We start from the raw sequence: 24,884 nt of genomic DNA, 5'->3' as shown, positions 1-24,884 counted from the left end.
TCATAAGAACTGTTTTTCTGGAGTTTTAAAGACGTGCTTTAGCTTTGGTTTGATCTTTGAAACCAATCAGAATAGAATATATATGAACACGCAAAAATAATTTGTAATTTCAAATCCAGAGTCTATTGCCTTTTTCTTTTTTTTTTGTTGAGATTAATCAAATTCAAGGTCATTTCACGGGTATAATTAAGATTAATAAGGGAGGGAGGGAAGGAGTGTAAGTGAGAGGTCTCGAGTTCGAGTCCTCCTGCTTACACTAAAAAAAAAAAAAGATTAATAAGGAAAATTAACAAGAATTCATCATTTGAGGACAAGGAGAAAAAGTTGTCTAATCACAGAATCATTCTGGATTCTCGTATCCTTATTTACCTAATCCACCCACTACAAAAGTTTACTCTTTGACCAAAATATCTTAATTGATTTCTATCATATTTTAATTGACCATTAAAACCAAAAAAAAAAAAAATTAAAGTCATTTTTATTTTTCAGAGGGTTTTAATTTCCGAATGCTACATTACCTATGTTTTGAAGTCAGAATTTTATTCCATGAGAAATTGATATGGTAACCATTAGCGGAGTAACATTCTAATCCATGTCTGCCAATAAATATAGAATTAATTTTTCATCAACTACTAGTAACTAGTGTAAAAGTTTTCTTTACACAATCTATAGCTTAAAGAAGATGATTATAAACTTGAATGGAGAATATATGCCTCGCATCTAAATTTACTAGTGTAAATAAATCTTCAACTATCACGTAAGAAATAATTTAATTGATTAATAGAGTTTTCTAAAATCGTATCATATTTTAAATTTTGGTGGTGGTCACATTTGCATATGCTACATATTCTAGCGGTGAATTTTGTAGTCATCAGATAAATCTTGTGACCGCACTAGTCCAAAAATGTGAAAATGTAACTCTTTGATAATCACTACCGTGATGTTGTAGACCCGCTTGCATTTATATGCCAAGTTTCGTTTATCTTTTTCTTAATCTAGCCAATGAATTTTCAAAGACATGAAATTCACCATTATATTTCAAAGACTTAAGATGAAGTCTATCTTCATGATAATTTCCTGGCACTAATGCATTCAAAGATGGTCTAAATGCATACTTAGCTAATGTCTGATGTGTTGCATCAGTGCACTTCTTTACCATAAGAAGACGTTGACAGAGCACAATGTGCAGCATTTTTGTTTTTGGCAAGAGCCAAAGAGAATAGATTGCAAGAAAAACACACGGGCAAAGTTAATTTGGCTTTCAGGATTCACCTCTTTCAAGCTTGCTTATTTCTCAATCTGGCAACCTTAATAGCTATCATCACATAAATCTTGTCGCTCCATTTGTCCAAAAATTGGAAGTATGCATATCGACAGGATCTTGACAGCAGCAAAGTGATCCAAAATGCCCAGAAGCTAACAGCAAATCCAGCTGCCAGACCAAAATAGAAAGATGTTGCTTCAAAATCATCATTTTTTACTTCATCTTGTAAGCCCTTGTTCTCAATCCTGCAAGAAAAATCGTTGTAGAGAGGTTTCGAGCAGTCTTCAGTGAGGGGAAGCCCACAAAGGTGTTGATTGCCAATAAATGATGATGCATCAAGAGAAGCAATTTGGAAGCCAGAGGGAATCTTTCCTGACAAGTTGTTATACGACAAGTTAAAATGAGCAAGAGAATGAAGAAGAGATATGGTGGTGGGAATTGAGCAAGAGAGCGAATTCCTGGAGAGATAAAGATACTCCAACAATTTCATTGAACCAACATCAGGTGGAATTTCTCCTGTAAGATTGTTGTTTGACAAACTTAAGAAAGTCAAGCCAACAAGGCTGGTGATTTCTCCAGGGATATCTCCTGATAAATGATTCAGTGCAAGATCAAAAACCATGAACTTTGAACTGACAGGATTCATTCTGATCAATACGTTCAACAGAGCCTTCCTATATACTGTGTAGGGGTCATAGATAAAAGATTTGTCTGCCTCCACCATAGCCATGGTAAGAAAATTGTCGATACACCTTGGAATCTTTCCTGATAAAGAATTGCCAGCAAGGTTAAAGTATTTAAGGTCTTTAAGTTGGCATAGCTGCAATGGGATGTTTCCATCAAATTCGTTCTCTGATAACCGGAGAATCATCAGATTTCCCATATTTTCCCCAATCCATTCTGGTATTTTGCCAGATAGATTATTGAGTCCAAGATCCAGGACATATAAATTTGTCAAGTACTTCAATGATGCAGGAAGTTCACCAGAGAGAGCATTTTTACCAAGGATCAGTGCCTTGAGATGAACTAAATGTCCAGTTGAGTTTGGTATCATGCCAGATAATTCATTGTATGCCAAATTCAGAACAACCAAGTTATTCCCTTGAGTCCAGCAGTTAGGAATGGTTCCAGACAAGGCATTCAATGATAAATCTAGATAACTCAAAGAGTTATTCACAACAAGAGATTCACATATAGGGGATATGGTTCCAGTGATCATATTTTCAGCTAGAATTAGGGACATCATGCTCAAAGAAAAATGAGGCAAGGGACCAAAAAAACTGTTGTTGCTCATGTCTAGTACAGAAAGATTAAGTTTTGATGAAAATTCTGGCAGTTTTCCTCCTAGATTGTTAGATGACAGATTCATGTACTCAACCTTCATTGAGATATTCCAAAACCAATCAGGCACAATGCCTGAAATGTTATTGCTGGAAATATCAATTGACACGAAGTCTTTCTGTGTTTGTAGCCATCTGGGAAAATCCGGACCTATTTGGCAAGACTGCAACCCTATGGTATCAAGGTCAAAAGGAGGTGTCCAATCTGAGCTGATATTGACCATAAATGAATTAGAAGACAAAACTAATACTTGCAAGTGACTAAAATTCAGAAAATCTTCAGTAATTACACCATCCATGGAATTCGAAGCAAGATCCAGGACTTCTAATTCTGAAAGCTGTGCAATGCTTGGTGGAAGAGACCCCTTAAGTTGATTATTGGAGAGATACAATTCTCTCAACGATGGCCTTGTACTATTGTCGTCATCTGCGATCAAGCCTAACGTTTTGGGAAACTCTCCTGTCAGATAGTTGTCTGAAAGATAAAAAATGGTGAGGTAACTCATGCTTTCAAAAGCATCAGGGATGGAACCTCGCAACTGACTTCTTCGAAAATTAATGACGCTAAGACTCTGGCTGACATTGAAGAGCCAATATGGTATGGGTGAATTGAATTTGTTAAAAGAGAGATCAAGAATCTGAAGCTGTGTGAAATTTATAGCAGATAGTCTCAAGGGAAGTGTGTTGAGTTCACAGGCAAAAAATCCTAACTTCACCAAAGAAGGTAACATGTTAACAGCATCAAGCCAATTAACAACCAAACTGAGATCCACACCACCTAATTCCAGTACTTTCAAGGAGGAGAGACCATGAAGCCAGTCAAGCTTGTTTGCTCTAAGAGCATATTCATTACCACTCAGATCAAGGTATTGCAACTGGGAAAGGTTCCCAAGATGATCAGGAATCATTCCTCGAAAATTGGCATTAGACAGGTTTAGATACTCTAGATTTTTCAGAGAACCAATAAATTCAGGAACCTGTCCCTGAAGAAAATTATTAGAACTCAAGTCCAGGTAGCTTAAATATGGCAAGTCAAGTAAAGAATCACTTACTTGATCACCTTGCGAGTTTTCAGCTGGACCATGACCACGAAGATCAAGCATTGTAACATGCCATTGACCAGTTTTATTACTGCACATCACACCTTTCCAGTTGCAGCAATCTTCTTCAGTAATCCAAGAGGAAAAACGGTCCATTGAATTACTGAAATCTTCTCTGAACTTGACCAAAGCACTTTTTTCACTTTCATTGCAACGAACAACTAGATTGCCTTGGCTTGAGCTCAACGCACTTGCCTTAACACAAGAAAGTACAGTCACAATAGTCTTAAGAATCAAGTATACAATTCCCATGACCAAAATTCAGAATTCTAAACCTTCAATGTGTTCGAGCTGAAAGTAAGAATGTTGGTTCGTTTAATGGCCTACTTTATTTGTGAATTGTGAAATCAGAGAAATAGTGCGAAATTTTTTATTTGTGACAAGAAAACTCTTCAGTAGGACCATGTAAGAGTAAACCAGTCGGCAGGTCAAGTCAAGTTTATTAAATTAAGCAGACTCAACATAACAAGTACACGGCAAATAAACACGGTTCTTTAGTCTTAGGGGTGTGCATCGAATTCGAAATCGGTAATTCGGAAGTTTGAATTCGGAATTTTTCGAAATTTTGGTATTTGATAATTCGACCGAATTTGATTTCGAATTCACCAATTCCGAATTCGAATTCGTATCGAATTAAATTCGGAATTATATTACATGTATAAATTTTATAATATAATATAAATTTTATATTACATGTATAAAAAATATATTTATATTAAAAATGAATTTGAAATCGAAATCGAAATTCGAATTCCGATTTGAAAAACTCCATTACCGAATTCGAACCAAATTCGAAATATATGAATTCGGAAAACCCGAATTCGATTCCGATTTCCGATTTACCGATTTCGAAAATTCCGAATTCAATTCGAATTCGGTCGGTAAATCGGAATTTTTCGATTTTGCACACCCCTATTCAGTCTACAATACGACCATGAGCATCTTAATCATAAACATTTCTTCTTTATGACGAAAAAAATTTAAGTGTACCGTCTTCTTTCTGATTTCAAAGAAAAAGAAACAGCCGAGGTATCCTCTGTTATAACGATAAATGAGAGGAATAAAGAATGCCTCTGCCAACCCAAATTTGCCAATATTTCTTTTGGCTCAATATTTTTGCAAGTGTTCTAACTCTGATGATGTAATTTGCAATAAATTTTCGTTTGGCTGTTAAAACTTGATAAAGAATTTGAGTTAGGATTGAACTTTCCAGTAGCATTCACATAAAACCGCGTTTAGAGTTCCTTCACATTTTATGAAGGCTGGTGATGATTGTGTGCTAATGCTTATGAGCCACATGTTGGATCTTTAATCCAACATTGGACTTATATATAAATAATTATGTGTTGCAAACTGTCAATTAAGGTTAAACCCAATTAAAGTGATCAAATATAGTTTGGGTTTAATGTATCTAATAGGGTGTGGGCCTTTAATGTGTAGAGACTTAAGGGCTCCTATTTCTATAATGGGCTGAAATAGGGTTCCAAAAGGTAACAAAAATGTTACCTATAAATAGGGTTATGGTCCCCAGGTCACAGGTCTCATTTTAGTTGTCGTATTTCCTAATACCACAAAATAGCTCATCCCTGTTATCCCATCGTCAGGAAAGATACCAGAGAGAAACTAAAGGGCTCTCTCAAAGGATCAATAAATACGTGTTGACCTGAAAGGCCACCCCAATATCTTTGGAGATTCATATATCAATTTGTCGATATGAATTCAGGTACGCTTCCGCTATTTTATCGTTAATTTATTTCTTAATAATCGCCATATAGGTCTTAGGTTTAATAGGTGATGGTTTTCACCAGTGGTTAAATTTAAATAACCACCCTAACAAGTGGTATCAGAACCCCTTATAGTTGATTATTATGAAATAATTTGGATTTAGTAATTCATAGTTTTTTTTATATAGAACTATGATTAATTTTTGGCTTTGTTTGCACGGCTTACAAGTTTTGTTCCGTGGTCTTGCCCAAGTCAATATCGCTTCACATTAACAATTTTTGTTCCGTTTGTTATGTGAATCTGGTGTTATGAATTCGAGTCTTTAATCTTTAATAAAAGGTCATCTGATTCATGCGGTGTTTTATACTTGACTTAGTGACATATCTCTAGTTAAATAAAGAAGGGAAATTTGCCAAATTGGTTCCTAACATTTACCAAAAACACTTTTTTAGTCCATAACATATAAAATCAGCCAAAATTGTCCCTCACATTTAAATTGTGATCCAATTTGGTCCTAATACTCGTTTTTGCTCATTTCTCTGACTAAAAATAGCACGCCTCTCTCACGTGGTCATATTTTTTGGGGCAAAACCGGAAAATACATTTCATTACCTGTTGAAAGTAAAAGGACAGGGGACCACCACCCCCTTGACTTTGTCATTGACCAACTTGACTTTGTCAGCAGGCAAAGCATCTCCAGCTGCAGCACCACCTTCCCGGACACCCACTTCCTCCTCCTCCTCCTCCTCCTTGACTAGCTGTTGTTGTTCCAGCTCAGCAGCAGTAGCAGCCTGTGATCCTGTTAACCTGGCCGGTAGGACAAAAGACATCCCTCCAAGGACATTGTTTAAGCACCTCAAAACGACGACGGAGCTTTTGAAGAGAAAAGAGGGAAAGCCCTTGGCAAGTAGAAACTCGATGCCGTTGAGGGCTTGGTATTTGAAGTTGCTACTGACGCCCATGTGGACGACCCAGGTGAGAGCGTTAAAAGGCGTCGGAGGAGGCTTGTTGGGGGTCTGGAAATTGGGATCCATCTTTTTCCTCATCTTGATCAGGGCATTGGAGATGGCAGTTCCGACGAGTCCGGCGGCGAAGCCTACGGCTGCAAAGAGGATGCCTTTGTACACAAAAGTCCCCATCCGACTGAACATGCCGTAAGCTCCCGGCTCGAACATGTGGCTGGGAGGACAGGCGCGAAGATGGAGGGGAGGCAGCCAGAAGAAGGAGCGCCCCCAACCCCCACGGTGGGTGCCAGGAGATACATGGGCAAGAAATTGAGAATGGAGCTGTCGACGAGGCTGGAGAAAACGAAATCCAGTTCATTAAGGCCGAAATTAGGATGAGATGCCATGTCCCCAAGCACGCAGGCCGTCACACCCTACAGCTTTGTTGTCGTCGTCATCATCACTAACATTTTCAAGTTATGCTTGTTAATTAATGGATGCAATTTAGGGTTTCTTGAAACTGTAATTTGAGGGGGAAAGGTGAAAAGGGGTGGTGGTCCCCTGTCCTTTTACTTTCAACCAGTAATGAAATGTGTTTTCCGGTTTTGCCCCTAAAAATATGACCACGTGAGAGAGGCGTGCTATTTTTAGCCGGAGAAATGAGCAAAAACGAGCATTAGGACTAAATTGGATCACAATTTAAATGTGATGGACAATTTTGGCTGATTTTATATGTTATGGACTAAAAAAGTGTTTTTGGTAAATGTTAGGGACCAATTTGGCAAATTTCTCATTTTTAAATTCATGGAAATTGAAGAGGGAAAACAAGAATAAGTTGATTAATTGTTCCATTTCATCTGCTGTTTATATATTCTGTATGTTCAAGGAAAAAATATAAACAAGGGAATGAAAGAGGCGAAGAACAAAATCAGTTTCCTAGTTGTACGTTTGATACCTTATGCTCGGGTTTTTCAGTTTCGCAGTTGTTTGATGCCTTAACCATCAGACTAAGCTAATTAGAGAAAGAGAGAGAGAGAGAGAGAGAGGGAAAGAAATTAAGGGGAAATTCTCTGAAAAGTTTCCTGCTTGACTAAGAAATTAGGACCACTCTATGACCATAAGTCATACTAGTAATACTCTATGCAATATATTTAGTTTTTGAAGACAGGAAAAAAAAATGGAAAAATAATAAAAGCATCTGTTACGTGTAGTTGGAAAAAAAAATTTTATTCGAAACGATAATTCCTATTCTACACACTCCTACTCTACACTAAGGGATGAGATAGATCCAAAGAAATCAATGAAAAATTTAAAAGGGACTGAACCATCATAATGAGATGACACTTTTAGGAAATCGTAGAGAAAAATGTAAGCCAAAAGCTGTGATCCCTTGATCCAAACCCAAGGGAGTGGTGGTTAACTCAGCCTAGCTAAGTTGGTTGTTACTAATAAGTGGATAGATGATTTTTTTTTTTTTTTGTTGGAATCACGTTTGACATTTTTTCTTAACTAAAACTATTTGTTGCTCCACAAAGACTAATCTTCTGGGAACTTTTTCTATTGGGTCTGGCTTAATTTTTTGTCTTTGCTTTTTGCCCTTTTTTGGTAATCTCTGGGTTGATTTTAGGGAATCAACCGTAGAAATTTCGAGTGTCAACTCTTCTTAAAAGAAAATTTATTTGGATGAAATTTTATTGCTACAATAACACCTAGGAGTTCTCCAAAAACCAATATACTGCTTCAAATCATATTCTTTAAGCTCTAATTCAGTTCTAGAAATTCAACCTTATGTAATTACCAAATTGAGCTCTACCTAAAGTCAATTTCATAATTATGTCTTGCCATTATGAGTCTCCAACAATCACATCACTTGGGTAATTCAACTAATTGGGTTGCATCATGTATGGCAGTTAGTTGATTTTGAATCTCACACTGATCTGTCAAACTAAGAAGTTGGCATTCTTATATATAGTGCATTTTCATGTAATTGTTAATTTTAAACCCTTTCCTTAAGTATTTCCTTCAATTGAAAATTTTATAGGTTTTTTTAATATACTTCTTTAGTTTCCAAAAGTGCATCCAGGAAATTTTCCTTAACAATCATGTTGAATGAGAAATTGACATGCTATTCTTCTTCAGTTCCAAAACTACTGCCAAAGAAGTTTCTAAAACTTTTCTCCAAACAATTTATTTCCACACCATTGCTCATGAAAATTAACAATTTGTTTCCACACTGTTGCTCAAGAAAATTAAGGAAATTTCCGTATTTGTTTATGCAATTAATTGACTGCTTAAAGCAATTTGTAAAACTTCTTTCCAAACATTTTCTTTCCATGCTATTGCTCAAGAAGCTTTAGGAGATCTCCATATTCCGGCTAATTACTTAGAATATAGGTAGGAAAAAAAAAAGTCGAACACTTATTGATCTGACACATGTAGAATATAAATTTATTGTTACCGAACTGACACAGCCCGTCACTTGACCCATTTTTTTTTTTTGTGTCAGACACCTGACCAAATTTTTGAGCTTTTTAAAAGAGAAATTTGCCAAATTGGTCCCTAACATTTACCAAAAACACTTTTTTAGTCCATAACATATAAAATCAGCCAAAATTGTCCATCACATTTAAATTGTGATCCAATTTAGTCCTAATGCTCGTTTTTGCTCATTTCTCCGGCTAAAAATAGCACGCCTCTCTCACGTGGTCATATTTTTAGGGGCAAAACCGGAAAACACATTTCATTACTGGTTGAAAGTAAAAGGACAGGGGACCACCACCCCTTTTCACCTTTCCCCCTCAAATTACAGTTTCAAGAAACCCTAAATTGCATCCATTAATTAACAAGCATAACTTGAAAATGTTAGTGATGATGACGACGACAACAAAGCTGTAGGGTGTGACGGCCTGCGTGCTTGGGGACATGGCATCTCATCCTAATTTCGGCCTTAATGAACTGGATTTCGTTTTCTCCAGCCTCGTCGACAGCTCCATTCTCAATTTCTTGCCCATGTATCTCCTGGCACCCACCGTGGGGGTTGGGGGCGCTCCTTCTTCTGGCTGCCTCCCCTCCATCTTCGCGCCTGTCCTCCCAGCCACATGTTCGAGCCGGGAGCTTACGGCATGTTCAGTCGGATGGGGACTTTTGTGTACAAAGGCATCCTCTTTGCAGCCGTAGGCTTCGCCGCCGGACTCGTCGGAACTGCCATCTCCAATGCCCTGATCAAGATGAGGAAAAAGATGGATCCCAATTTCCAGACCCCCAACAAGCCTCCTCCGACGCCTTTTAACGCTCTCACCTGGGTCGTCCACATGGGCGTCAGTAGCAACTTCAAATACCAAGCCCTCAACGGCATCGAGTTTCTACTTGCCAAGGGCTTTCCCTCTTTTCTCTTCAAAAGCTCCGTCGTCGTTTTGAGGTGCTTAAACAATGTCCTTGGAGGGATGTCTTTTGTCCTACCGGCCAGGTTAACAGGATCACAGGCTGCTACTGCTGCTGAGCTGGAACAACAACAGCTAGTCAAGGAGGAGGAGGAGGAGGAGGAAGTGGGTGTCCGGGAAGGTGGTGCTGCAGCTGGAGATGCTTTGCCTGCTGACAAAGTCAAGTTGGTCAATGACAAAGTCAAGGGGGTGGTGGTCCCCTGTCCTTTTACTTTCAACAGGTAATGAAATGTATTTTCCGGTTTTGCCCCAAAAAATATGACCACGTGAGAGAGGCGTGCTATTTTTAGTCAGAGAAATGAGCAAAAACGAGTATTAGGACCAAATTGGATCACAATTTAAATGTGAGGGACAATTTTGGCTGATTTTATATGTTATGGACTAAAAAAGTGTTTTTGGTAAATGTTAGGAACCAATTTGGCAAATTTCCCTTTAAAAATACCTGTCGTTAACGAGCACCGTGGTCAGCTCTATTTGAAGAGATTCACTGCAGAAGCTCCGGCCGCCGGCACCAGCTTCGCCACCTCCCTAACAACCTCCGGTCAGGTAGTGGTGCTTTTCGACAAACCTTTTGTTGCATCCACTAAGGCAGAAACACGAGTCGTTTTGAGGTCGTTTTCAGGTTTCTAAATCTTTAACTTCGTTGCATGATTGCTCATTAGGGCAGCCACAACGCGGTGTAATGGCTCCATGACACGGCTCCCCATTGGAGCCGTGTCATCGAGATTAACGCATCATGGACACAACGCGGTGTAATGGCTCCCCATTACACCCCTCCATGACACGGCTCCCCATTGGAGCCGTGTCATGGATATTACACGCATCACACAGGTGATGCGTGTAATCCATTGATTTTGTTATTATTTGTATTCATTTTGTTATTATTTGTATTTTATTTGATTTAACTTATGTAATATTATGTTATGGAGTTCAACTAATTACATTCCGAATTATTAATTAAGTATGGATTATTATGATATCTTCGCATTTGAAGTATCAAATATTTGTTTAATTTCCTACATAATTATTTTTAAAAAAATAACAATATATTATTTTTGAAACATAGAAAAAGATATATTATTCAAACTTAAAAATTAATAATATCATTTTTAGAAAATAAAAAAATTCAAAATGTACAAAATTTAACGAAAGTTAGTACTTTATTTTTTAAAAATAACAAAATTAGTTTTAAAAATTACTTTATTTATTTATGGGATATGAGTTATGCATTATTAAAATAAATATTTGATTAATTGTGGACCCATGCTATTACACCTTGTGGAGTGTAATCCATTGTGAGTGAAAGTGTAATAAAAGAGGAGAAAGTGGAATGCTGACGTGGCATGTGGATTACACTCCACAAGGTGTAATAGCATTGTGGATGCTCTTAGTGCTAGATGAGTGGGACCCATCATAATTTTGGTGCTATTCTACTGGGCCATCGTGGGCTTCAATAATAATTAGGGCCAGTTGGGAGGGTTGTTAAAAATTTTAGGATAAATTACACGTCATCCTCTTATAATTTCGTCTATTAACACATGACCTCCTAGCGTTTTAAAATATTCACCCCACCTCTTATAATTTTATACAAAGTAAAAATTTGACAGAAAATCATCTATGTAACATCGTTAATTGAAATACCAATAGTATGCTAGTTTAAATGATAATCAGTCGATAGTCTAACTATCTTGTATAAAAGTACAGGGAGATTACATGAAGATTAATATTTTATCATATGTACTTTTAAAAAGTGTTTTATATAAATGTCATAACTGATTATACATTTCATTCATTCTTCATTTTACTTCAAACCACAGGGGATATGTGACTGTTTTAAAATTTTAAGGGGTTCATCTGGTATTATTTAAAATTATAGGGGTTTATAAGAATTTATCCAAAATTTTTTTATTTTTTTTTTGCCAATTTGTTATTTAAAAAATACAAATTTCAATTGAGAAGATCTCAGCCTTCTCTTTTTTTTTTTTATTGCAATGGATAATATAGCATCACATACACCAAAAGTTACAAACATGTATATAATGCATTTAATGATTTACTTGAATCGCTTAATATGTGAAATACTCCCAAAAGTGTCGAGAAAAGGAGAAATGATAACGAAAGACTAAACATTCCTATCTTCTTTATTGCAATTGTGCATGGTGCTTCTTGTAGTTCGGACTATTGGGGGTTTCTTTTTTTTTTTCAACTTTAATGACCTTTCATTTTTGTGTGTTTAATTTTGCTAGATTAGTAGCAATTAGCCCTTGCTGACGTGGAGTAGTACTCCGCTTTGGTTCTTTTCTTTTTTCCTTTTTTTTTGTGAAATGATTTGAAGGTTAATTTTTTTTATCAAGTCAAGAAAAGGTTGACATTTTTGCTTATGGTTCTTTTCTCTATATAGTTTTTTTTGGGTTAATTACATTTAGCTCCCCTGAGGTTTAATCAAATTACCATTTACTCCCTGGAATTTAGCCAAACTACAAAAAGGTCCCTCAAACTGAAAGATGTATAACAGATACACCCCTCCCGTTAGTCCGTTGTTGTTGACTGTTAAGATTATAATGATGCCATCAACAAATTTAATGAAATGCCCCTAAATCCATAACCTTCCCCTTCCCTTCGTTGCTTCTCTTCAAAATCTAGACTACTCCATTTACCACCGTTGACATAACTATGGCAGCAAAATCATCGAGACATATTATTGATACCTCTTTCATGATCATTTTCTTGATGAGCACGTTTTCACTGTTAAAATCATAATAAGTTTATAGAAATTTAATTGTCTTCATCTCTATTATTCCCATAACAACCATTCTTTTAACTCCATTATAAGCAGAGAAAAAATCCATTTGATAATATCAAACCCAATGACCAACTACAGATATAACCCAGAGTTGAAAAAATGATTATTTGGAACTCTAAATACCCGCATGAATTAAGTCAGATCCTGGTTGATAACCATTAATTCCTCATTGACAATTTGAGTGAGTTTGAGATTGTACTCGTCTCTGGATTGGTCGATGTGGTTGTGGTAGTTTCAGAGAAGGGAAATACAACAAACAAGATTATTGGCCGACAAAGGGTTACATACTTGTAGAGACTCTTTTGTGATGGATTGAGTGAACCTTTACGTTGCTTCTATAAATTTTCTTTCGTTGCTCAATTGTTGGTTTCCTTTTTTACTATACTTTTTTTCCATTCCTTTCTTTGCTTTTCAATTTTTAATTTCTTTTTTGTTTTCTAGGCTTTCCTTCTTTCTTCATTTTCTTTCTTTTGTTCCTTTTTGCACATATTTTATCAAATTTGATTATTACATGCTTGGTTTTATTTTTTTTCTTTTATACTGGTTAAAAACTGTTTTATTTAAGTAGCAAACTCTTAGTTTAATTCGTTATTATTGAAACTACCTTCGATTTTTTAACGGTAAGTTTTCTCTAACTACAAGTTTTTACAAAGAGGGTAAACATGACATTTTACTACTTCTATTTAAGTGTCTTTGAAGGAGTTACTTAAAAAGGAGGTGCTTGTAATATTACCAAACCACAGGGATTTAATGGTAGTTTGGTCAAACCACAAGGGAGGTAGATGTAATTAATCCTTTTTTTTTTTTGTTAAATGATTTAAGAGTTAATCTTTTTTCATCTAGCCATGAAAAGTTTAACTCTTTTTTTTTAAGTTTTGATTAATCAAAAATAAACTTTTTTTTTATAAAGTTTTGACTTTATCGTGATACTTTATATTGAAACATAAGGCGCAATTTTATTACCATAGGGGATTATGATGTTAAATGTACTACCAAGTGTTAAATGCAATTCGTCCCATACATACATATTTTTGCTCAATAAAAACAGGAACAAAGAAAAAGCAAAAAATTAAGAATGGAACAACCATAAATTAAGGAGCTATTTGGTTCAAATTGTACAGTCAACTTCTGTATGAGTATAATAAAGTGGATAATAATAATAGGTTTTGATGAAAACCAAAGACCAAAGAGTATTTGATAACTTCGTAGTAATGAATTTTAAAAGTTAGAAAAATTTCCTCTTTTTTTTTCAAATATTATATGTATTTTTTATATTTTATTTTTGTTTTGTTTTGTTATCTTTCTTTTTACTTCTCTTTCTCCTTCTCAAGAAATCTTCGCCGCCGGCAACAGCTGCCCACACCGGACTCGGCGGACGGTCGTCGTATTTTTTCACATCAATTTACATGATTTGAACACTTTTTTAAGTAGATTCAAGAGTTGTTGAAAGAAAAGTGACCCTACGGTAATAAAACTGCCCCTTAGGCACTGCAATTCACAAAGCTGATTACAACGCTAAAACACAGTGTGTGTTTAGACTTGCAGGATGCCTATTGCACTCTGCTCTCAACTTTTTCTCCTGCGAAGAATGCTACGTGAGTCTATTATCTAAGCATTCTACCAAATTTTAATACGTAATGTCCAAAAACTTGGATGCACTTTTTAGCTGAGAGCAATTCGCAATTTTTTTTAGCTTAGTGACGCATTAAGAACAAAATATCCACCACAACCTTTTTGGACCTCAGTAGCAGTTTTCGTTGTCTCTATTTTTAGTTTTTTGTTGGTAAATAGTTGGTAGTACCACCAATCTGGCTGCAGTTTTGCTTCTTTGAACAAGCAGTTCGAAATTTGAAGCATTTTCCATTGCAACATATTAGAAATCTGTAACTCGAAAAAAAATAATCTGTTGCAGTACTGCTGTTTTAATAATCCTAAATTGAACAAAAACGAAAGTTGACATCGGTTCTGGGAGGGGTTTGGGTTGGGTAGTTAAGTCCCTGGGATGATTTCAAGAGTTGCCGGCTTTTGGAGTACAATCTAGGATTAGGGTTAATTAATTAACAAAAATCTATCACTGGAGTTGAAAAAAAGAAAGTTGAATCAGAAGAAAATGGGCATCACAGACACTTTTAATGGTTGATGGCTGCCATTTCAAATTTCCTTCACTAAAAACAGGGATTTCCTTAAGAAGGTAGTATGGATAAACAGGAGGAGTAAATAATAGATATGTAAATGAACAAGACACGGATAAAAAATCACGTTCACTATAAACAAAAATACAATTTGTCCATCATTGAGACATATTTAATACTATAAACAAAATCTAAAATTTTATCCTTCTTATCCTACTCAGATCTTCATCACGTATTGCAAGTTAATTACTGAGAGAAAAATATACCATCCAATTCAATTTGGTGCATGCTTTTTTCCTTTTGAGCAAAACAATGCAATCTACAAATTTTTCACTTGATTCCAATAGTCATTTTCATTTGATTAAGAGCAAATGGAATTTGTATTGCTGCACTTTCGGAGTCTGAGCTACAAGCAACACTTGATCCCCTTCCAAATGTGATCGGCGAAGAGAGATCCCCTTCCAACACTTGATGAGCTGGAATGAAGAGACTATCTGTCAAGAACAAGATCAAACTGGAAGTTTAAATAGCTGATGAAGCTTCCGGTGAGTGAGAGATCCATCCAGTTGAAATATTCAATTCAAGAACCTTGCCAGCATCAGAAATGCTTCCCTAGTTGAGGGATCCGTTGCAGGCCAGTAATGCAAGAAGGCTATCAAGTCATCCATGCATCTCCAGCAGTCTGTGGTTTTATTTTGGATGTCCTCCTGTACGGTACGCTGCTGCATTAGGTACTTGAATTAATGAAAGGAACTAGTAGAAGAAAAAAGAAATAGAGAATTGGAGCATTGATACCAGACAATTTACGGGCAAAAACTTGGCAGTACAGTTCCAATATCTGTTTAAAAGTCAGATGCTCTTTCTATAAAACGAAGAGCACCTATGTAGGCTGCAAAACATGAAGTAGGTGAAATTAATAGCATTGAACTGATTGAACATATACAAATAGAACATCAAAGAAAATATATCTAACCTGAAAATTCGATCCTTATTTTGCTTCTGAGACGGGCCAACTTTAACCGATCAGAGCGCCTATCTATCATTAATTTTAGATCATTATTTCCCATATCCATCTGTTGGTGTTGAATTTGCTTCACAGAAGTCACAACAGACGCACGGCAGCCTTCGAGCTCAATCATGTCAAGAGTGAGGGCTTCCCCTAAACAAGAAGGGACCTCTTCCAGCGATTCACAAGAACTCAAAACCAATTTCTCAAGACAGCAAAAATTATCAGAAGAGGCGGTCCACCATCGAAAGTCCAACTCTGACAATTCCAAGAATCGGAGGTTTTGGAACTCCCCTTCTTTCATTTCCCACTTTTCCCCCACAAAGGAATCACAGCCTAATTTAAGGACTTCAAGGTTGGGCAGCTTTCCAATTGCTGAAATTTTACTCCATGGCTGACGATTATTTGAGAGAGTCAACTTTCTCAAATTCAATGGGAATTCAAACTCATATCCTTTAAAACTGCTCATCTTAAGTGATTCTAGTCGACTCAAGTGCTCCAGCACGAGAATACCATCGTGCACTCCGTCATGGACATCCACGCATTTTAGCCTGCGGATGCTCGGAATCTTTGTCAGTGTCTTTTGCAAGCTTTGAGGAGAGGAATCAATTGCAAGGGTTAAAGTGTCTAAATGTATTAAATCTGGTGAGCCTTCAAGATTGTCGATGGGAAATTCGAAACCACTTCCATTAGATGATACGACAAGATGCCTCAATGTTTTAATGTTCCAGATAGTGTTTGGTAACAAAATGCACCCTCCACGGGGTTTTATTATGACAAATGTTTCTAATCTCGAGAGCTTGGCTATTGCAGATGGGATACCAGCTTTACTGTCCAATCTAATGTTCAAGTACCTCAAGTGAACAAAGAATACTACTACTTCCTCTGAAAAAAAAGCCAAATTGTAACCCAAATCCAACACTCTAATAAGTTTAGATGATAGAAGTTTGAACCAAATTTCACCCAGTTCCGCTTCCTCATAAACATCAAAGAAGAGCAAAGAACGCAAATTGGGGAAAAATAGCATTGACTTTTTGAGTCCCTGACTCGTAGTAGGGTAAATAGCTAGTCGGTGGGGGTTACACTGTCCAATAAAAGTAAGATGATCATCCCCATGTGAAATTTGTAGAAAACTTTCTTCTCTTGCTTTTGCCACACAAAACTCACGTACCAAATCATGAACTCGGCAAACTTTGATCCCACCTAAAGATCTTTGTTTGGTAGCCATAACTAGACTTCTCCCAATCAAATCCATCAAATAGTCATCCGCCACGTCCTCTAAACTCTTTCCTTCAGTTTTTTGCACGAATCCTTCAGCCATCCAAAGCCATAACAACTTTCTGACAGGAATGTCTTTATCTTCTTGAGATGCACCAAAATAAAGAAGGCATGGCTTCAAATAATCTGGTAAATAATTGTAACTGTGCTCAATTGTCTTCATGCAGTGCTCATCGTCAGCAAAAATGCTAGACCTTAGACGTCTTGCAACTTCTTCCCAGCAATCTTGCTCAGTAGTAGCGAGAATTCCAGCAACGAGGACAATGGTGAGAGGTAGGCCCTTGCAGTCTTTTGCTACGTGCTGTACAACTTCCCTTAATGCTGGAGGACAATAATCTTCTTTGGCAAATAGCTTCTTCTGCAGCAATTCAAAACTCTCCTTATCGGTAAGTGGGCGAAGATGGTGGGGCTGGCTATCAGGTTTAATTTGCAATGATAAATTCTGAAATCTGCTGGTTAAGAGTATCCTGCTTCCATTGCAGTCATCTGGGAATGAGTGTTTCAACAAATTCCACCCTTCAATATCCCAAACATCATCCAAAACAATGACATACCTCTTCCTTTTCAAACGCTGATACAACGTTTGAGCCAAATCATCTTCATTCATCTCATGCCATTGATCATCACGCTGATACAACATTTGAGCCAAATCATCCTTATTCATCTCATGCCATTGATCATCTTCATTCATCTCATGGCATTGGTCAGAACTGTTAGAATCAATAACACTCAAAATCTGCAGTAACAAATTGTGCTTGCTATATACTTGAGAAACAGTACACCAAGCAAGAATTTGGAAGTGGAACTTTATTGAAGTATCACCATACACATTATTGGCTAAAGTTGTCTTACCAAGCCCAGGCATACCTACGATGGCAACAACATCCAACTGGCTTGATCCTCTCGTAAGTCTATCAATTATACTTTCTACCTCATCATCGAGACCTACCAGAGCTTCATTAAACGTTGGAGCAGTAACTTGTGCCGGCATGTGAATGGTAATCTTGGTTAGCCTCTGGGTTTCAACATCATATCTTATGCTATCATAGATCTCTTCAGCCTCTATCTTCACAAGCTTGATATCTCTAGCAATAGCATCCAAACAATGTTCATGTTGATCACCAGCCAGTGCAAAGTCAACTTCTAGTTCTACACTGTAAGCAACCTTCATGACACGACTCCAAAGAGCTTGGAGTTTTTCATTTCGTTTGCGCTGCTCTACAACATTTCCTAGAAAAGATCTTAAGAAGACAAGATCTTCTAGGATGGTGCGTATTTGATCGTTTGGGAAAGCAATTGAAGCAGCTGTAGAGCTTGCTAGTTCCTTGAGAGTTTCTAGAAGAGAATCAAGAGAGCCGAGTTCATTAGTCCTAGGGAAAGTAAGTGATGATGATGATGGTGCTGAATAAATGTGTCCAACTTCAGCAATGATCAACTTGAGCACTTCGAGCAGATGAGAAAGTGCCAGATCTGTTTCTTTGTGCAAGCCTTCTTTCATTTCGTTCACAGAAAGGGAGACAATCACAATACCTGCATCAGAGACCACAAATCCAATTAGATCCTTCATTTCATCATTTAGCTCATCGAACTTCTCCTGCTGCCCGCTAAGAAAGATAACCAGGAATCTTAGTCCCTGGTGGAGTTTTAACATTTGATCCTTCACTGGAACTAGGAAACTTGTATAAGATTCTAATAGCTCCATAAGACTCTGCAGGAGATGATCAATAAATTCAGTCACAAGATGCTTATTCTCCTTCATAGTGAAAGTGTAGGACGATCTTGATAACTTGGAAGCTGCCAAGACATTGATATACATTTCTCGGACCTGGGGGTCAATGGGATCAATCTTCTTGTGTATCAGTTCGAAAATTTCAGGTTTCATCTCATTGTGAACTTGTTCATTATTTATCTGAAACCAGTATCTACACATCAGGCTTGCAGCATTGACAGCCGCAACTTCGACGTGGACCAACAGATCTTTTGATTGCTGAACCTCACAACCTTGAAGTGTGGCAAAACCAATGAAACTCTTCAAGAACATTAGCTTCTTTTCAAGAATTTTCAGTACAATTCTCTGAGCTTCGTCAACTTCATCTTCTACGCGGCAAAGATGCCTCAGATTCTCTGAAATGGAGTCAATAAAATCCATAGCTAGTTGTGAATCTCCCAGCGAGTAGTAGAGCAACCAACTGGTGATGTTGAATTCCTCGATATCAGTTTCAGAAAAACACCTCATATTTTCCTCGATTTTGGCGAGCTCACAATTGATATGACTAAGATCTGACGCACCTTGTTTAAATCTGAAAAAAGCAGAGTCAAGTCCCAGCAGTATCCCCATAACCAGATCTTGAATCCTGAACGAAATACTGCTAGGTCTCAATCTGTCAGACTTGGCATCACCCCTGTTCTCCTTATCATATCCCAAACACGTACCCTGGTTGCTCCTCCTCCTACACTTTGTTACATACAGATGAAAGGTTTTCAATAGACGTATCCCCACCTTCAGCTTCCGGCTATGAGAACATAACTGCCGGATATCAGAATCAAACTGCCAGTTCACCTTTTTGGTAAAATTCCCTTCAAGCCGGCCCAGATAATCTAAAGCAGAGTCGAAGCAACTAGTGCTACTGCTGGAGGAGATGTTCATCATGGTATCTGCTTTTCACTCTGATGTTTGATTTCTGTCTGTTGTAGCTATTGATATTCAAGATCTGCAACTTTCTTATGATCTAAGAACAGGAAGAACAGCAGTCACACATTGCCGTCAAGGATCAAGACTATTTTTTTTCAATATATCTGTGTGCGTGTGGTATGTCTGGTTGAAGTACATCGCAAGACTTTTCCTTCTTCGCGGTGAAACAGAAACTTTTCAAGGGAAGATTGTACCAACAGGCATATGCTGTTGGTGACCCGCCATACCAATGAGCTTCTGCCATGTCAATATGGCGGGCCTAAAGAACCAAAGTGGAGAAGGGTTGTCCCATGTAGGTAGCAGAGTGCAATTATTGCTCGCTTTAATTTGTGACAAGCATGCTATATGAGCAGGACTAGACTTGTTTTCAGCATTACAATATTCAATCAAATCTAAGTATTCAATCAATGTGTGGCACAAAAAATGAACACTTCAGATTACCATGGGGTGGGTTTTTTTTTTTTTTTTTGTTGACAAATTACACTTTAGCCCCATAGGTTTAATATTTTTGTACATAACCCTCTTATAGTTTTAAAAACTATGTATAACCTTTTCATGGTTTGAATTAAGTTGTCAAAATGACGGAAATGGTCATTCGTAACGGAATCTTTAAAAATGTTGAAATTACCTTTGTTTAAAAATTAAATTGGCTGAAATTACCAAAATATATAGACATAATATACATGAAACTAATCTCATATGATTTTATGTTTTACCACATAAACCTCTTATAGTTTTCAAGATATACACATAACTCTCCTGTGGTTAATAAATAATTTTCAACTTTATATTGGGATATTTTTGACATTTTAGGTGATTTCATTATGGATTATAAATTCTGTTATTTTGACACTTTAATCTAAATTATGAGGGGATTATGTACAATTTTTGAAATCATAAAAAGATTATATAAAAAAATGTTAAATCATAGAGATAAAATATAATATGACCTTGGGTGGTGGGTGTTGTTCAAAGTACAGGGTAAAGACAACATGAAAATGGGCACCAGAGATCAACTTGGCTTTCATTTAAAGCTTTCCAACCAAAGATCCTGCTTTGGAAAGCCCAATTTCTGTGATCCTTTGCAGCCATCAGACAATTTCCTTCTACATGAATTTTTAGATCTATTATATCTGTTAAATTATAAATTCATTATTTTTAGTATATGTTTAAACTACTATTAAAATAGTAATTCATTAATAAAATTTGATTTTTATAAAAAAACATACCCAAATTGGAAAAAAAACCCAAATTTGAAAAATAATAATAAAAAAATACCTGAAAGTTCCATGAATTGGGAATACGTGTAAAGTGAGGAAAAAGATGCTTTCTTTTGATATGTCACTTTTTTAGTTACCTGGACTGACACACATTAACTTCAACATGGTGGTTGCGATTCCAACTGCGCAGATGTTAAGTCAGCTGCGGCCCCTTGGTCTGGTATCCCTGGCCAGGCTCTGGATTTTTATCACAAGTGCTACTTCATTATGGGCTTGGACCTGGGAGACTAAGACGATTGGAGATCAGAAAAATCCGAGATTATGCAACAGATTATGCATCTTGTACACATTATCGTAAATGTATTGCAAGATAGAAGTGTAATTAACGAGCATTGCTGTAGGCTCTAACACATCACCAAGAAAATAAAATGTGTATTGTATGTACATCTTCCAAAATTTAGATTTGGGGCTAAATCAATTTGAAAAAACATCTAAATACAGGTGTGTAATAATTATGATTATACAGACTCACATACTAAGTTATATATAATTTAAATGTATTAACGAGTACTTCTGACCATTTGAAAATTTCAAAATTTTTACATCTTTCTTATGATCTACAACTTTTTTATTATCTAAAAATAGTAATACGTCGCGGTTGAGACTTTTTTTTTTCTTTGTTTTTTTGTGCGTACATATTGTGGGAAAGGCTTTTTTTGCCCTTTTGCATGTGTGGTGAGGAAAGATGGTGGGGGCATGATAGTGATAAAATCGCAAGACTTTTTCTTTTTCCACTTGAAACTTTTATCGAGGGAAGATGCTTCTGGTGACCCCAATACAATACAAATGAACCTCTGCCATGTAAGTTTGGAGGGCCTAAGGATCAAAACTGGGTAGAAGACTGAGGCTTGGACCTGCAGAATGCTAAATAGCAGTTTGCTCTTGAAATTTTCCTTTGCATACTTGTGTAATTACAGGTCGCTCTATTATGGAACAAGCATGCTAAGCTGTATCAGTAGGCTTAGATTTGTTTTTCTCATAATGAACCTCAGAAGCATAATCATATGTTGCTGCAAATTCGCGAAAATTTGTTGGCTGACTATACGAGTATATGATGCGTATTGAGTAAATCAATCCCAGAAATTCTAATGAAGAAATGATTGAAAACCAGAGATGCATTCAACTGAGGGCCTGATGGCTTTGTAATTTGCAGTGATGACACATTCACAACAAATATCTTTTATCACAACCTGACTTTGAAGTTAGTAGTGATTATGTTTTCTCTGTAAACATATGTATTTTTTTGGGTGGAAAAACACAGAAAATTTGAACAAGCAATTAGAGATGCAATGTATTTATGGAGTGAATTATTGAGCCAGTTCTAGCTCACCATTCCTTTGCTAATGGAAAGTTTCTTTTTTTGTTCAAAGAGAACTAAGAAAATTGAATTTTGATCACAGGATGATCTTTTACTAACACACTCACTAGTTACTGCTTACACTTCTCAACATAAGTAGATAAAGAGCGAAGAGCTCTAATGACCTGGATGGTTTTCGTCGTCCTCTCACGTGCCGCGCATGTGGGTTGAGAACATTGTGATCTTCGCGTATTGCTCGCCTCTTCTCCTCTGCCAGTATCCCATGTGCCTCCTTCTGCGTTGTCTGCCGTGTTCATAAACTTGTTTCTCTATCTGGTACTATCACATGTCTCTTCTTATCGCTGCCTTCTCTCTCTCCTTTTTTTTGGACAATGCTGCTCTGTTGCTTATCCGCCTGTTCTGAGCCCTGGTTCAACAGCCTGCTGAGATATCCAGTTCTCTTCATTCGTTGTTGTTTAGCCTTCACTGCTCCCAAGTACGGAATCAGCCACCTCTGGTATGGTCGCCGCTCGTTAGTTAACTTAACTGAGCTTAGTCTGTGGCTTTGGGGTTTGCTCTTCCTCCGTTGTGGGTTTTCTTCCTTTCCGGTGCAATGCAGGCTTTGCCGTGAGCTTTGTGCTTGATCTTTAGCCTGAAAATTGTTCTTTCTTTCCCTTCCCGAGCCGCACAAGCCCCATCGAGCCTCTATCTCTCGCGTGCTCTGGGTTTCAGTGGTGCAGATCAGTTGTCATCCGTTCGTTTCTCCTCCTCCTCCTCCGTTGTAAGCCTTCTTGTTCTTCCTTTACGGTTAGTTGCGGTCTTCTGTGCGAATTTTCCCTGTAAATTTTTTTTTTGGATTTTTTGTTCTTGGGTCCTTTAGGTCCTCTAGATCTACTATTTTGCACTCCGGAAGATTGCAAACTTGCTCTTTTTCGGTGATATGGTTGCTATTTCGGTGATGTGGTTCTTTGGGTCCTTTAGATCTACTGTTTCGCTCTCCGGAAGGCTGCAAACTTGCTCTTTCAGTTATGTGGTTGTGTGTTTTTTTTTCTCCTTATTTTTTCTTATCTTATCTTACTTGGTTTGAGAATATCTTCCTGCAAGGTATGTTCCGTTTTGTGTATTTAGAGGACTTGGATTCTGTTCTCTTATAGGTTCTAGCTACATGTGCAATTGTGGGTATTTTGAATCATCCTCTTTCCTTGTGTCTAAGTCCTTTCGGCAAATGAACTGCAAATGTCTGCTATATAGCTTGTGTTCGCCACTGATGCGAACCATCTTCTTGCTCTTTCAATGTTTTTCTCTTTTACTGGTTTGTGGAGTGATTCTTGAGACGGTTTCCTTGCAGGTTTCTTTTACTGGTTTGTGAAGTGATTCTTGAGACTGCTTCCTTACATGCCAAGGAGGTACCATCTTTGACCTTTTTTTCTTCCCCAAACGCATGCCTTCTGTCTTTCCACTCGAATAAGGTGCAATCTTGCCCTTCCTAGCTTTGTTTTTTTTATTTTATTTTTTCTTCGAATAAGATGCGATCTTGCCCTTCTTAGCTTTGTTTTTTTTTTTAATTTTATTCTTTCTTGAGACTGTTTCCTTGCAGGTTTCTTTTACTGGTTTGTGAAGTGATTCTTGAAACTATTTCCTTACAGGCCAAGGAAGTGCCATCTTTGACCCTTTTTCCTCCCTGAATGCATGCCTTCTGTTTTTCCTCTCGAATAAGGTACGATCTTGCCTTTCCTAGCTTTGTTTTTTTTATTTTATTTTTTCTCTCCGCATTCCGCAGTTTTTTTTTCTTTCCTGGTTGTTCTAAGGTTGTTCTAGTGTCTGCTCTACATGGGTTTGCTGCTGGTCTGCGCTCCTGAAAGCTCCAGTTGTTCCTCCTTACAAGCTCGATGACATGTAGATCATGTGTGTTTTGTCATGTGGTTCTTTTGGTCTGTGGAATGTTGCGTTTTCCCCCCCTTCTGGTCCCCTACCCTTTGCCCAAAAAAATGGCCTCTTTTGTTCATTGTTCTTATTCTCTGTTTTTGGTATGTTGCTGTTGCCTATCTCTACATAATTTGGTTTTCTTTTCATTTAGATAAATTTTGCTTTTTTGTTGCTGCTTGATAAAGTTTTTGTCTTTTTGGATTTTGGTCTAATTGATGAATTGGAGGGAAATCTGTTTTCCTTTTGGCCCTTTTGCTATTATAGTCTGTGAAACTTTATTGGCTTTCTATGTTAAAAGCCAATAAAGTTTAGTACTATATTTCTGAGATTGCAATGTTGTCGACCATTAGATGGTCAGGGACTATATTTCTGAGATTCTTTGATAATGTGGCTATAACATCATGATATTTAGTACTCCGAACACATGTGGATTTACATTTTTTAAATCCGGATATTTCAATAGTTCATGGTTGATTAACTTGATTAACCAAATTAGTTTGTTTCTTGCTGTATTGGGGAACTGCTTTTCCCTTTCAGCTAAAATTAGTTTTGAACTTGCATGTCTTTTTTTTTGTTGCTCCCTTTTTTTGTGTTGCCGTCAGTTCCAATTCTTACACCTAGGGATCTGCTCCTTTAGATAAGTTTTGCCTCGTGCAT

General features: G+C 37.0%; 2 protein-coding genes and 2 pseudogenes across 5 annotated transcripts; 1 reads left to right on the top strand and 3 right to left on the bottom strand.

Moving 5' to 3' along the window:
- Positions 1 to 1,277: 1,277 nt before the first annotated feature.
- Positions 1,278 to 3,956, bottom strand: LOC113776867 (receptor-like protein EIX2). Its single transcript, XM_027321918.1, has one exon. The coding sequence runs from the start codon at positions 3,954 to 3,956 to the stop codon at positions 1,278 to 1,280; it is 2,679 nt and encodes an 892-aa protein (XP_027177719.1).
- Positions 3,957 to 6,037: 2,081 nt separating this feature from the next.
- Positions 6,038 to 7,376, bottom strand: LOC113776866 (annotated as a pseudogene).
- Positions 7,377 to 9,244: 1,868 nt separating this feature from the next.
- On the top strand, positions 9,245 to 10,569 carry LOC113776865 (annotated as a pseudogene).
- A 4,293-nt stretch (positions 10,570 to 14,862) lies between these two features.
- LOC113777423 (putative late blight resistance protein homolog R1B-8) lies at positions 14,863 to 19,818 on the bottom strand. Of its 4 annotated transcripts, XR_003469160.1 has the most exons (4): positions 15,722 to 19,818; positions 15,544 to 15,637; positions 15,337 to 15,455; positions 14,863 to 15,242 (listed from the first exon to the last, which is right to left on the bottom strand). XR_003469160.1 is itself a non-coding variant. In XM_027322501.1 (3 exons), the coding sequence occupies exons 1-2, from the start codon at positions 19,680 to 19,682 to the stop codon at positions 15,591 to 15,593; spliced, it is 4,008 nt and encodes a 1,335-aa protein (XP_027178302.1). In that variant the 5' UTR covers positions 19,683 to 19,818; the 3' UTR covers positions 14,863 to 15,470; positions 15,544 to 15,590. The 4 variants fall into 4 exon arrangements, 3 of the variants coding, with proteins under 3 accessions (XP_027178302.1, XP_027178301.1, XP_027178300.1); XM_027322501.1 differs by having other exon boundaries at positions 14,863 to 15,470; XM_027322500.1 differs by having other exon boundaries at positions 14,863 to 15,467.
- Between the last annotated feature and the right edge of the window lie 5,066 nt (positions 19,819 to 24,884).

This window comes from Coffea eugenioides, chromosome 7, assembly GCF_003713205.1.
Source record: "Coffea eugenioides isolate CCC68of chromosome 7, Ceug_1.0, whole genome shotgun sequence".
In the NCBI taxonomy this organism is placed as follows: domain Eukaryota; kingdom Viridiplantae; phylum Streptophyta; class Magnoliopsida; order Gentianales; family Rubiaceae; genus Coffea; species Coffea eugenioides.
The sequence above is the reverse complement of the archived record's forward strand: the minus strand, read 5'-3'. Positions and strand labels throughout refer to the sequence as shown.

What these genes read in the sequence shown, in the direction of transcription:
- LOC113777423 (XM_027322501.1), bottom strand. Translation starts at nt 19,682, where the DNA reads ATGATGAACATCTCCTCCAGCAGTAGCACTAGTTGCTTCGACTCTGCT. An exon ending in AATAAGGATCGAATTTTCAG is followed by an intron (nt 15,638 to 15,721) that starts GTTAGATATATT and finishes CATGTTTTGCAG; the next exon opens with CCTACATAGGTGCTCTTCGT.
- LOC113776867 (XM_027321918.1), bottom strand. Translation starts at nt 3,956, where the DNA reads ATGGGAATTGTATACTTGATTCTTAAGACTATTGTGACTGTACTTTCT.